Source organism: Monosiga brevicollis, genomic scaffold, assembly GCF_000002865.3.
Source record: "Monosiga brevicollis MX1 MONBRscaffold_26 genomic scaffold, whole genome shotgun sequence".
In the NCBI taxonomy this organism is placed as follows: Eukaryota; class Choanoflagellata; order Craspedida; family Salpingoecidae; genus Monosiga; species Monosiga brevicollis.
In genome coordinates this window covers 284,212-294,188 of record NW_001865063.1, presented here as the reverse complement: position 1 = coordinate 294,188, position 9,977 = coordinate 284,212, and the positions used below count along the sequence as shown (strand labels likewise).

Below are 9,977 nucleotides of genomic sequence, written 5' to 3'. Positions count from 1 at the left end.
TGGCACCGGCGCTCGACTCGACGAGCGCTCCTCGCACCCGCCACTCTTGTTTCAACCAACGCCTTCCGTCTGTTTGGGCTCTCGTCCTGGTCCTGTTCGCGGCCAGCCACCTTCTTCACCCCGTCGCCGCCACCGACCTCTTGAGCCTCAACATCAGCGTCGTCTGCCCAATTCTTGTCCGGCCCACCGCGTCTTGTTTCGCTTCTCCCAACCTCCTCAACCATGACCCAGATGATCGTGATGATGTCAGCCTGCGCTACGCTGCTGCCGACGCCGATGCCCATCGCGAACAAGGCCTGCCCCTGATCATGACCTTGGACCCCACCACCCAGGTGAGATCCACGCATAGACGCGGATTTTTCTCTCGGTCTCCCCTTTTCAATCCCTTCCCTGCCCACTTCTTGCCGGCTCTCCGTCCCCCTTTCTCATTTTTTTTTTTTTTTCCAAATACGTAGATCCCAAGAATCACCGGGTTGGAGGGAGCCGCTCCCTTTCACTTTGTCCAAGCATCCATCAACAGTAGCCTCGACAATGCCATCCCCATCTCCTGCAGCCCCAACGATGTTCTGGGCCCTGCAGATGGCTCAGCTCGAAAAACCGCCCCCACCCACTTCTCTGCCTCCCCAGCCTGGAACGTCCTGAGCACACTGCAGGCCACACAAGTTCCCCTTCCTTCCCTGCTTGTCGCCGACCTTCCCCGCATGGCCGACGCCCTCCTACACCTGCATAGCAAAACACGCCTCCCCCTCCTCCTCATCCAGCTGGAGCCCTCGGTCTTTCGCCGTACACATTATCTCTTTACCCTCCTCAACGACCGCTGCACCGACGTTCTGGGCCCGGCCGCCACTTGCGACATTCGCATGTTCGTCCCCACGTCACAACACCCCAAAATCCTCACCTCTGACCCCCGCTGGCCCACTCGGCAAGGTGGCCTTTTGGTGGTCGACCCTCGTCACACCGCACTCTTGGATGCCATGGATACTCTCCTCAGTGCTCTCGATGCTCGCCGGTACGTGAGATTGCTTCACCCAACGAGTCATCCTGTTTGTTGGGCATTTTTCTTGTGCCAATTCTGCCCCCGTTCGTGCCGCGACCCCCTCATCCAACCCCTGTCCCTACTCTGACGTCCTCAGCTCCTTGGTTACCTTGTACTCTTTTCAAGACCATGCCCAGCTCTCGGCCAACCTCAGCGCCACCGTGCAAGCCCGAACCCTCCGCATTTTTGGTCTTCGCCGCGCTTCTGTGCTCGTCCCGCGTGCACGAGCCGCTTTGGTGGAGACGCAAGCTACTTACTGCACCGGCCCACAGCCCAGCTCACCTCTGTGTCAGCTTGACCCTGCGAACGTGCCTTCTTGGCCCCTTTCGACTTTAATTCTGCACGACACGAGTCGCCTCTTGATCGCCGCCGCGCAAAACGACACTTGCCGTCACAACGGCATTGCCTCCCTCCTTGAAAAGCCTTTTCGTCACAACTCAACCCTTCACGGTGGAATCATCGATTCCTCGCAGCCTCCTCTCTATTTTGTGCTGCCCAATGGCAACCCAGATTGGCCCGACGCCGCCATCAATGTTGCCCAACTGGCTGAAACCGTTGTTCAGGCCGTCACTCTTGCACCAGCTCAACCACGCATCATCGTGCTTGCCCAAACCGACGTCCAGGCTCTGCCTTGGACCCACATCTCAACCTTTGTCAGCACATGGACGAGCGTCGCTGAAAATCTCAGCATCCCATCTCTGCCCGTTCACATCGTTGGCGTTTCCTTCCAGGATTGCCTCAACCTCAGCGCTCCCACGCGTGACCTCTTGGACAGTCCCTCGCACGCCCACATTATTGCCCTCGCAAACCAGCCCTGCCTCCAAGCCCTTGAACGGCAGCTGCTCAACCACACCGGTGCCCTCGCCTTCTTGGATGCCACGGGCAGCGGAGATTATGTCATGGCAGGCACCCTCCCCGACCCCAGCCCCATCGCTGCGCGTGATTACGAAGCCACGGCCACCGTCATCTCTCAACTTCAATGGTCGCGCGTCACCCTCCTTTCCTCGTCGGCCACCCATCTGATGCATCAGTGCGCCGCCCTTGCCAGCACCAACACCCACGTTGAAGCCGCCCACACCCTCAATAGCCGTGCGTATACCGCTCAATCCTGACATCCAGCTTCTCTCGTCGGTGGCCCCTTTCTCCATCGCGAATTGTCCCTCGCCTCACTTGCCAATGCCTGTACCCGCTCTCTTTGCTCTAGTGGATCCATCTGGCATGACAGCCGTCTTTGACGCCGTGATTGAAAATGCCACCAGCCGCACCCTGATCCTCCATTGCGACCTTGACGCGTGCCGTCGTATCCTGCAACTCAACCTCTCCATTTTCTTCAGCGAAACTTGGCTTGTTGTAGTGGATCGCACCACTCTCCATGCGCTTCGCGTCATCCACCTTGAGATGGAAGGCCTATGTGCACATGGCTTGCTGCGAAACCTCATCGCACTCGATCTGCCCATGCCTCGCCAGCTACAAACAAGCATGGGCATTGCCATTCGCGGCAAACTAATGAACAGCCTATCCGTCGGTCCTTTCAGCCTTGCCCCGAGGGCCTCCCACATCCATCCTTTAGTGGGCTTGCTGTACGACACCATCGTCGGACTGCAGGTTGCCATTGGCGAGCTACCTGACGCCTCGGCTATTGCTGCAGTTGCTGGTCACATTGGTATCACGGATCAATCTGCAGGCAGCTACACTGCGCTGGTGCGCCGCGCAAGCAGTCGGCGCGGCTGGTCGCTGCCAGAATACATGGATCTCATGCTGCTTCAGGGAGATCAGGCAGCTCTGGGCGGTCATTTTACACTCACCAATGAATCGTCTGAACTTGAGGTTGGTCTTGCACCTTGTTGCTGTGCCTCGCGAGTGTGGTCAATCGCGTGGCTTTCACGCAACGATTCCCTTGGCCCTTTTTGATCATGTCACTGACTAATCTTGCTTTTTTGTTTGCTTGGTTGGTTTTGATGTCTGGCGTTTCACACACCAATAGTGGACAGAGACTGGCAAGGCGTCGCTGGTCGCTTTGATGATGACAAAACGAACCCCATACAGTGTCCATTTTGAAAGCTCCAATCAAACAACTGTCGCAGGCCGCGCCGACAAACGTGGTCAAACATCAGCTACCGTTGCTGCGGTGGTTCTTGGCATTTGCTTTCTTGTCACGGCATCAATCTTGGCAGTGTACCTCCACCGTCGGCAACCCACCAAAGACATGCCCGAACAAGCCCAGACCAATAACAACGTCGCCACTACTGCCCAATCCAACATGTTGCGTCGGGCTTTGGTTCAAAATATGGTCGCGGATGATGACGAGCTGAAACATATCATTGAGTTGCCCCCTCATTGGATTGACATCGACTGGGCAGCCACACTGGGCAGTGGTGCATTTGGCACCGTCTATGAGGCCAAGTTCACTCAGCCACCGTACAGAGCCTACCTTGTGGCTGCCAAGGTCCCCGATCGCGACCCTGCTGGCAACGCACAGCAGCAGATGGACGACTTTTTGAATGAATGTGTAATGCTTTCCATTTGCCAATGTGAATATGTCGCGCAGGTAAGGCTACCCCCATGCCTGTGCCTTGGCTGCTCTGTGGGATTTTTACTACTTGTCTGTCATCCTTCACGCCTGTTCGACCATGACTTTGATTTTGTTTTCCGGTTTTGTTTTGATCGATTTTTTTTTTTTTCTCAAATATCTAGATGGTGGGTGTGTGTCTAAAAAGCGAACAACCCATGCTGCTGTCCGCATTTGCGGAGCGCGGTGATTTGCGCAATTTTGTTCTGGATTGGCCACAGGCCTTGCGTTTAAGACTAACCTCCAAGCTTGTCTTTGCCCGCGATGTGGCGCGTGGATTGCAATATATCCTGAGCCGCCGCGTGGTCCATCGTGACATCAGCCTACGCAACATTCTTCTCACTCTATCCTACAAAGCCCGCGTATGTTTGATCGGGCGCCACTGTGTTTTTTCGTGTTTATCCGTGGACACGCGCTCGCCTCGATCTCACTCCACGCCACACGTGCTAACATCTGGTGCATGTGGTTACATGGGTAGATCTCTGATTTTGGCATGGCCAAGCGCATCCCTGATGGGCAGGACAGTATCACCATTCCAAACTGCAAGGTGGCTTGCCGCTGGGCCTCTCCCGAAATCTATGTTCAACATCGCTTTAGCGAAAAATCAGAGGTTTATGCCTGGGGCGTGACCCTGTGGGAGTTGTTGGAGAACGGCCGCACCCCCTACAGCGACCATTCGGCACGCGGGGTGTGGACTCAGATCCGCGACTCTCAACACCTGGCATGCCCCGCTGACTGCCCAGCGCCTCTCTACAATCTCATGCAGAAATGCTGGGCCACGGATTACCGCAAACGCTTGGGCATCGATGACCTCGTAGCAGCTCTGGAGATGCTTCTCGCAGACGTTGACACCATCATGGCCGAGTATGGTGGCAGTCGGGGCCGCTTCTGTAGCGTGCGCAACGTTGTGCGCAATGACAATGCAGCGTCCGCTCATGCAGATGTCACCGGCCACCTGCCCGTTCCCGGCAATACAGTGAGCCCATCGACCCCCGTGAGCACGGCTGCAGATGAGGCCGACGCAAGTGTGTTGCGTCGCATGCACGAGTTGGCGTCACCCCATTGCACGCGAGTGTCGGCATGGCAAGGAGCAGCTCCCATCACCATACCTCGCAGCCGCCAGCCTTTGCCGAGCCGGCCCGACGAGGATGATACCGCGCCGAATGCGACTGCGAGTGAGTCAGCAGTGCCTGCCGGCATCAATGTACAAGAAACAGACCTTGAAGCGGCATCAAATGGTGTGGAGGCAAATTCGCCCATGAATGACTCGACCATGGCAGATGCGGACATGGAGCGTAAGTCGAGGCTATCCGATGAATGTTTTGGATGCTTTCTTTTGCTATCGCGCTCGACCGCGTAGCTGAAGTTGTATAGAAAGCGCAACGGTGTTGGGCCGAAGTTGCTCGTCGGTTTTGTTTTGTTTTTTCTAAAAGTCATTTTTGTGGTATGTGAAGGCGCGGGTCTGTCAATGCTCACATGCACGTGTATCGTATGTACTTGGTACAGGCTTTCTTGCGGAGATGCGTGCTTGCAACATGCCGGACTTGTGCCGGCAAGCGGAGCAAGACGAGCAGTTGGAGGCCCAGCGGGCATTATCTCGCTCCTCCACCGCTGCCCAGGTCTGTCCGTTTTGAAGGCTCGATACCAGGCCTAACACAGCGTGCATTGCCTGTGACTTGCATTCATGATGGTGGCTGAAACACAGGGCAATCCTGACATTGGAGCAGTTATTGACTGTCTTCAGAAGGGAACCGCGGGCCAAGGCTTTGTCCGTCACCTCAGTACGTCTGTCGCGCTGGAACTGATGTGCTTGTTTTGTTCTTGTTCTTGTGTTCGTTTTGGTGTTTGTTTTTGTTTTTTGCTTTTTTTTTTTTTTCCTGTCAGCTCAACTTTCCATACTCGCCTCCCCCTACCCCTGGGCCATGTGTAACGTTGAGCAGGCAGTCGCAGTGCTCAGCATCCCGAGGAGTTGGACGATGTGATTCCCGCACCGTCACCGTTGGGACGAGCTGCATCAACTCCCGCAGGCCATGGTACAGGCACGGGGCAGTTTTTGCGACGCTTGTTGACCTCTTCTTTACGTCCTCGTCGCAGCCATCGAGCAGCACCCGCTCCCTCCAGGTACGTTTGTGCTTGCCATGGGCATTTGGGGTTCTTAAGACCCGTGCTTGTCGTGTATGCGCTGTCTTGTTGGAGCATGGCCTTCTGTCTTACGGCATTGACAACCGTGTAGGGACCCGCACGTCACCGTGGCCATCACCAATGCAGACGAGGAGGTTCTGAACACTTCGCAGACACGCCTCTTGCCTGGTCGTACAACATCCGCTAGCAGTGCCCATGATCAGGCTGATGGGTCATTGCAACGAAGCTCAACCGTGCCTCCTAACGCAATGTTGGCCACACGAACCCCTGCCTTTGAGGCTCAGCGCAAGCGCTCGCACCGCATGGACTCGGCAATTGGCTCTCAGTCAGAAGATGTGGGTGCCGCCTCAGACCTCTCCCGCATGCAGTCTTTGGCGCCGCCTTTTGCCGGATCGCTGGGTTCAAATCATCGCTTGGCAAACGAGTGGTCCCACCAGCGCCTGGGTCCCGACGTGCACAGCAGTGCCGAATACGTGGAGCTCGCTGCTGGCACACGCCGACGACCTCGACAGAACCCTCGCAGCCATCTCGACTTTGAAAGTGCCAGCGCCGACTATCCTGCTTTGTCAGACGCAAGCCGCGCAACCTCCGTTCGCTCTGTGACTCGTGGTGACGGAATTTATATGGAGCTCAAGCACAACTTGCATGCCCACAGCAAGCTGGTACTCGAGGAAGAAGATCTGCCTGACGGCGAGGCAGACTTTCATGATCGGCGTCGTCGTCGTCGAGTTTCCACCCTGACGCCGGTGTGCGAAGTGACAGATCGTGGCCACTATTTTGAACATCAGCGGCGTTTTGATCCCCAGGGCCAAGCTTCGGGAGCCCCATCGCGGAACTCTCAAAATAGCAGCATTTCGCCGCCTGTCACGCCGTCGCCGATGCTGCGGGTTGGCGAGGACCTGAATGTGACCAGGATTTGAAGCCGTATTTCCCCTTATCACAGCCCTTTGATGTTTTTTGCAAATGTATAGTATACTCCAGCTGGTAGGCGCGTGGCCCATGTTGATCATCTAATTGATTTGACTTTACCGAAAGATGGGAGATTTGGTGGTTTTTCTTGCCCTTCCCTTTGCCGCGAGTTGAGTAGGCAACAGAAAAAAAAACAATCAAAATAATATTGTTCTCGTTTGTTTCATCAGCAGGGTAGTTGCTGCCCAACACCACTCTCATGGCAACCGCGCTGGCGATGCGCAAATAAAATTTACGAGAAGAATCAATCAATTCGCTTGAATCAATTTTCGAGTTGACTGACAAGTGTAGACAATGCAGAAATCTTCTCATCAGGGCCCGTAGATTCTTGACATGTGCCGCCGCAGATCTGAAGCAATTTGCGATGTCACAGCTTGCGAGGTGAAATGGATGGTCGCTCGTTTAGAGTGAGTTGCTGAGGAATTGGTTCACCATCTCGAGAGCCACGGCAGGCTGGTCGTGGGGAACCATATGGCCAGCGTTGTAAATCTGCAGGAAAGAAAAGCCCTGAGCAGTGCGGAGCAAACCAGCCTCCTGGCTGTTCACGTTCCAGCCAGCGTCCGTGGCGTTGTTGTAGGCGGCATTGCCAGCCCAGTCCAGCGCCAGAGTCCACTGCAAAGTCAAACAATGAAGAAAAAAAGGTGGGACATCAGATGATATACCATATGAGAAAAAAAATTCCAAGGCGCAAGCAAATATTGCCAGGTCAAAAGCAGACGCCGCAGCAGGTATTGATGACATTGACACGTACGTGCTTGTTGCCGATCCAGTTGCAGATAAAGTCAACATCACCGGCATAGATCAGGACGCGAGTGTTGTTGGCGAGGAGACCCGACACCTTAGTCTGGAAATCGCGCATCCAGTCATCGGAGAAGGCAGCGTTGACTATCACACAGAGACGCGCGCACGGACAGCCGATTCGAGTGCAAGAGACAAGGATGAGCTGTTGCCACGAAACATGGCATAAATAAAAAAATTAATAAGTAAAATAAAATAAAAATAAAAAGGTTGGCCACTCGTTCCCAAGCAGCAAGAAATCGCACCAGTGTAGTTGCACGATTGCCAAGTGATGTCCTTGACACCGATGGCAGACAGAACGTCAGGGTTGGCGAGGAACTTGGTCACGTTGGACATATCGTAGCAGAGGGGGTTGGACTGCGAGGTTATGATAATTCCGCAAGCAGAGGTGAGACATGGGCCAGCTGTTCGTGTGTATTGTGCCTGTGCTTTTGAGTGTACATCCTTGATACATGTCGTTGGGAGAAGGTGACAGAGATGAATGGGATGGAACGTACGCCGCAGGGCTTGCGAATGTCATAGGGGTTCATGCCGTGGGCTTCATAGGGAGCAATCATGAGCTCGTTGCAGAAAGCTTGAGCGCTAGCGCAGGAGGACACCTTGTTCTGGCACTCCTGAATCATCTTCTGGCACGTGGGCCAACCAGCCTTCATGATGTCGTACTGAACCTTGGTAAGGACAGGCTTGCCCAGTTTCTGATCAGAATGTCAAAGCAACGGTGAGAAAAGGTACGTGCCCCCAGCAAGTGCTGTAACAGTGAACATAGACACACACACACACACACACACACACACACACACACACACACACACACACACACACACACACACACACACACACACACACACACACACACACACACACACACACACACACAGAGCAAAAGCGAAAGGCGACCATGGAAGACGCAAACCTGCTGAGCAAAGGTGTAGCCCATGTCGGGGTAGTACTCGTACTGGACCAGGGGATCAGTGAGACCATTGCCAACGGCAAGGCCCTGAAGGTTGAGGGACTATAGAAAAAGAGAGAGCCGCCAAACACGTGAGCAGGCATGTAGTTTCCCATTCATCTTTGCTCACAAGATAGACGAGCCAGGTCGCCGCACCTTGCCGACACGGTAGGCGGTGGCCGGGGCATAGTGGCCACCATAAGACTCGCCAAAGATGTACAGGGGGCGGTCACCCAGGTCGAAGGCCTCGTAGAACTCGTGGAGGAAGTGGTACATGTCTTCGGCCACCATGGATTCGTTGTGATCCGCGTCCGAGGCATCACCATAGCTGAAGCCGACGCCGACGGGCTGATCGATGTAGACAAGGTTAGCCTTGGTGTTCCAAGAATAAGGGTTGTTGGTGGTCGTCTTGCCATCGGCGTTGGCGGAGCAAGGGCCCTATTGGGAGTGGGATGGGGAGCCAGGACAAGTTAGCAAAAGATGAGAAAGAAAAGACGATAGCTGAGGCCGACACCAGACTTTCAAAGCGGAAGAGTTGGACAAGATTCAGCAATTGGCTGAGTAGTCGACGGGGTGCGGGTGGGCGTCTTACGTTCTCAAAAAGCATGGCAAGCTCACTGCTGCAGCCGGGGCCACCTAGATCATGGCGCAAAACAAGAACACGATTAGGTTGATGTCACATCCTGGGTTGGGCAGGGCTTGGCCCAAAGACGCATGGGGAAAAAACAAAAACAAAAAAACAACGGGCCAAGTCATGGAAGGAGAACAAGGCCTACCAGTCATCCAAAGGATAACGGGATCAGTGGAGGGATCGTTGCGCGACTGGAAGTACCAAAAGAAATAGTTCTTGTTCCTGTGAGTGAGTGGGGGAAAAAAAACACCAGGTTGGTCATTTATGGGGTGGGGCCGAGCAAGCGTTCTGGTGACTGGGACCAATCAGACAGTGATGACGTACTTGCCACCCTCAATGTTGAAATAGCCCGAGGTGGAGTTGGCTTCACCGCAGAGACCCGTCACATCGTTGCCGATGAGGTCACCCTAAAGCCAGGATGCCACACACGCACAAAGGCACCAACGATGAGATGTTGTTTTCCCTGGCCAATCAATCACAAGCAAGGAGAACACGTCCTTCGAGCGTCATTGGCGACCGAGCAAGCGCTCTGCACCACTCTGATCCACCCGACCATTGCGAGAAGAACGCAGGCGCAGACACGGACAGGTACGCGGACCCCCCCACACACACACAGATAGATAGGGGGCTTCACATGGAAAAGCCCCCCTCCTCCAAAAAGTACCTCCAAAGCCAGACCCCCTCATCCCAAGAGGCGCACCCCCTCCCCAGCCTCCCTCCGCCAACGCTCCACAAATGCACGCCACTGCCATCTTGTTCTCACCTTGTAAGCCTGACCCGCATGGTTCCAGTGGCGGGTAGCGGCTGCCGTTGCGACCACGAGGGCCAACACACACAGAGCGAACGAAACACGAGCCATGCTTGCAGTTGGCTTGATGCTGTA

General features: G+C 54.9%; 2 protein-coding genes across 2 annotated transcripts in view; one reads left to right on the top strand and one right to left on the bottom strand.

The window, feature by feature from the left end:
- MONBRDRAFT_38493 (uncharacterized protein) overlaps window positions 1–6,745 on the top strand; it is a gene marked incomplete at its 5' end in the record, with an annotated part of 7,435 nt that extends 690 nt beyond the window's left edge. The window contains 9 exons of the mRNA XM_001748901.1: window positions 107–332; window positions 456–1,009; window positions 1,134–2,125; window positions 2,241–2,863; window positions 3,021–3,584; window positions 4,084–4,900; window positions 5,112–5,224; window positions 5,490–5,638; window positions 5,839–6,745. Of these exons, the coding sequence (XP_001748953.1) occupies window positions 107–332; window positions 456–1,009; window positions 1,134–2,125; window positions 2,241–2,863; window positions 3,021–3,584; window positions 4,084–4,900; window positions 5,112–5,224; window positions 5,490–5,638; window positions 5,839–6,667 (4,867 nt within the window). The 3' untranslated portion in view covers window positions 6,668–6,745. The remainder of the gene's footprint in view (window positions 1–106; window positions 333–455; window positions 1,010–1,133; window positions 2,126–2,240; window positions 2,864–3,020; window positions 3,585–4,083; window positions 4,901–5,111; window positions 5,225–5,489; window positions 5,639–5,838) is intronic.
- A 205-nt stretch (window positions 6,746–6,950) lies between these two features.
- On the bottom strand, window positions 6,951–9,969 carry MONBRDRAFT_38492 (uncharacterized protein). Its single transcript, XM_001748835.1, has 10 exons — window positions 9,858–9,969; window positions 9,419–9,501; window positions 9,240–9,316; window positions 9,056–9,099; window positions 8,620–8,901; window positions 8,428–8,526; window positions 8,012–8,209; window positions 7,760–7,871; window positions 7,468–7,601; window positions 6,951–7,328 (listed from the first exon to the last, which is right to left on the bottom strand). Exons 1-10 carry the CDS (start codon window positions 9,951–9,953, stop codon window positions 7,119–7,121), a joined length of 1,335 nt encoding a protein of 444 aa, XP_001748887.1. The 5' UTR covers window positions 9,954–9,969; the 3' UTR covers window positions 6,951–7,118.
- Window positions 9,970–9,977: the final 8 nt, after the last annotated feature.

Coding starts and splice junctions, on each gene's coding strand:
- MONBRDRAFT_38492 (XM_001748835.1), bottom strand. CDS start 9,953: ATGGCTCGTGTTTCGTTCGCTCTGTGTGTGTTGGCCCTCGTGGTCGCA. Junction 9,100..9,239: donor CGTTATCCTTTGGATGACTG/GTAGGCCTTGTT, acceptor GCCATGATCTAG/GTGGCCCCGGCTGCAGCAGT. Junction 7,602..7,759: donor GCAATCGTGCAACTACACTG/GTGCGATTTCTT, acceptor TCTGTGTGATAG/TCAACGCTGCCTTCTCCGAT.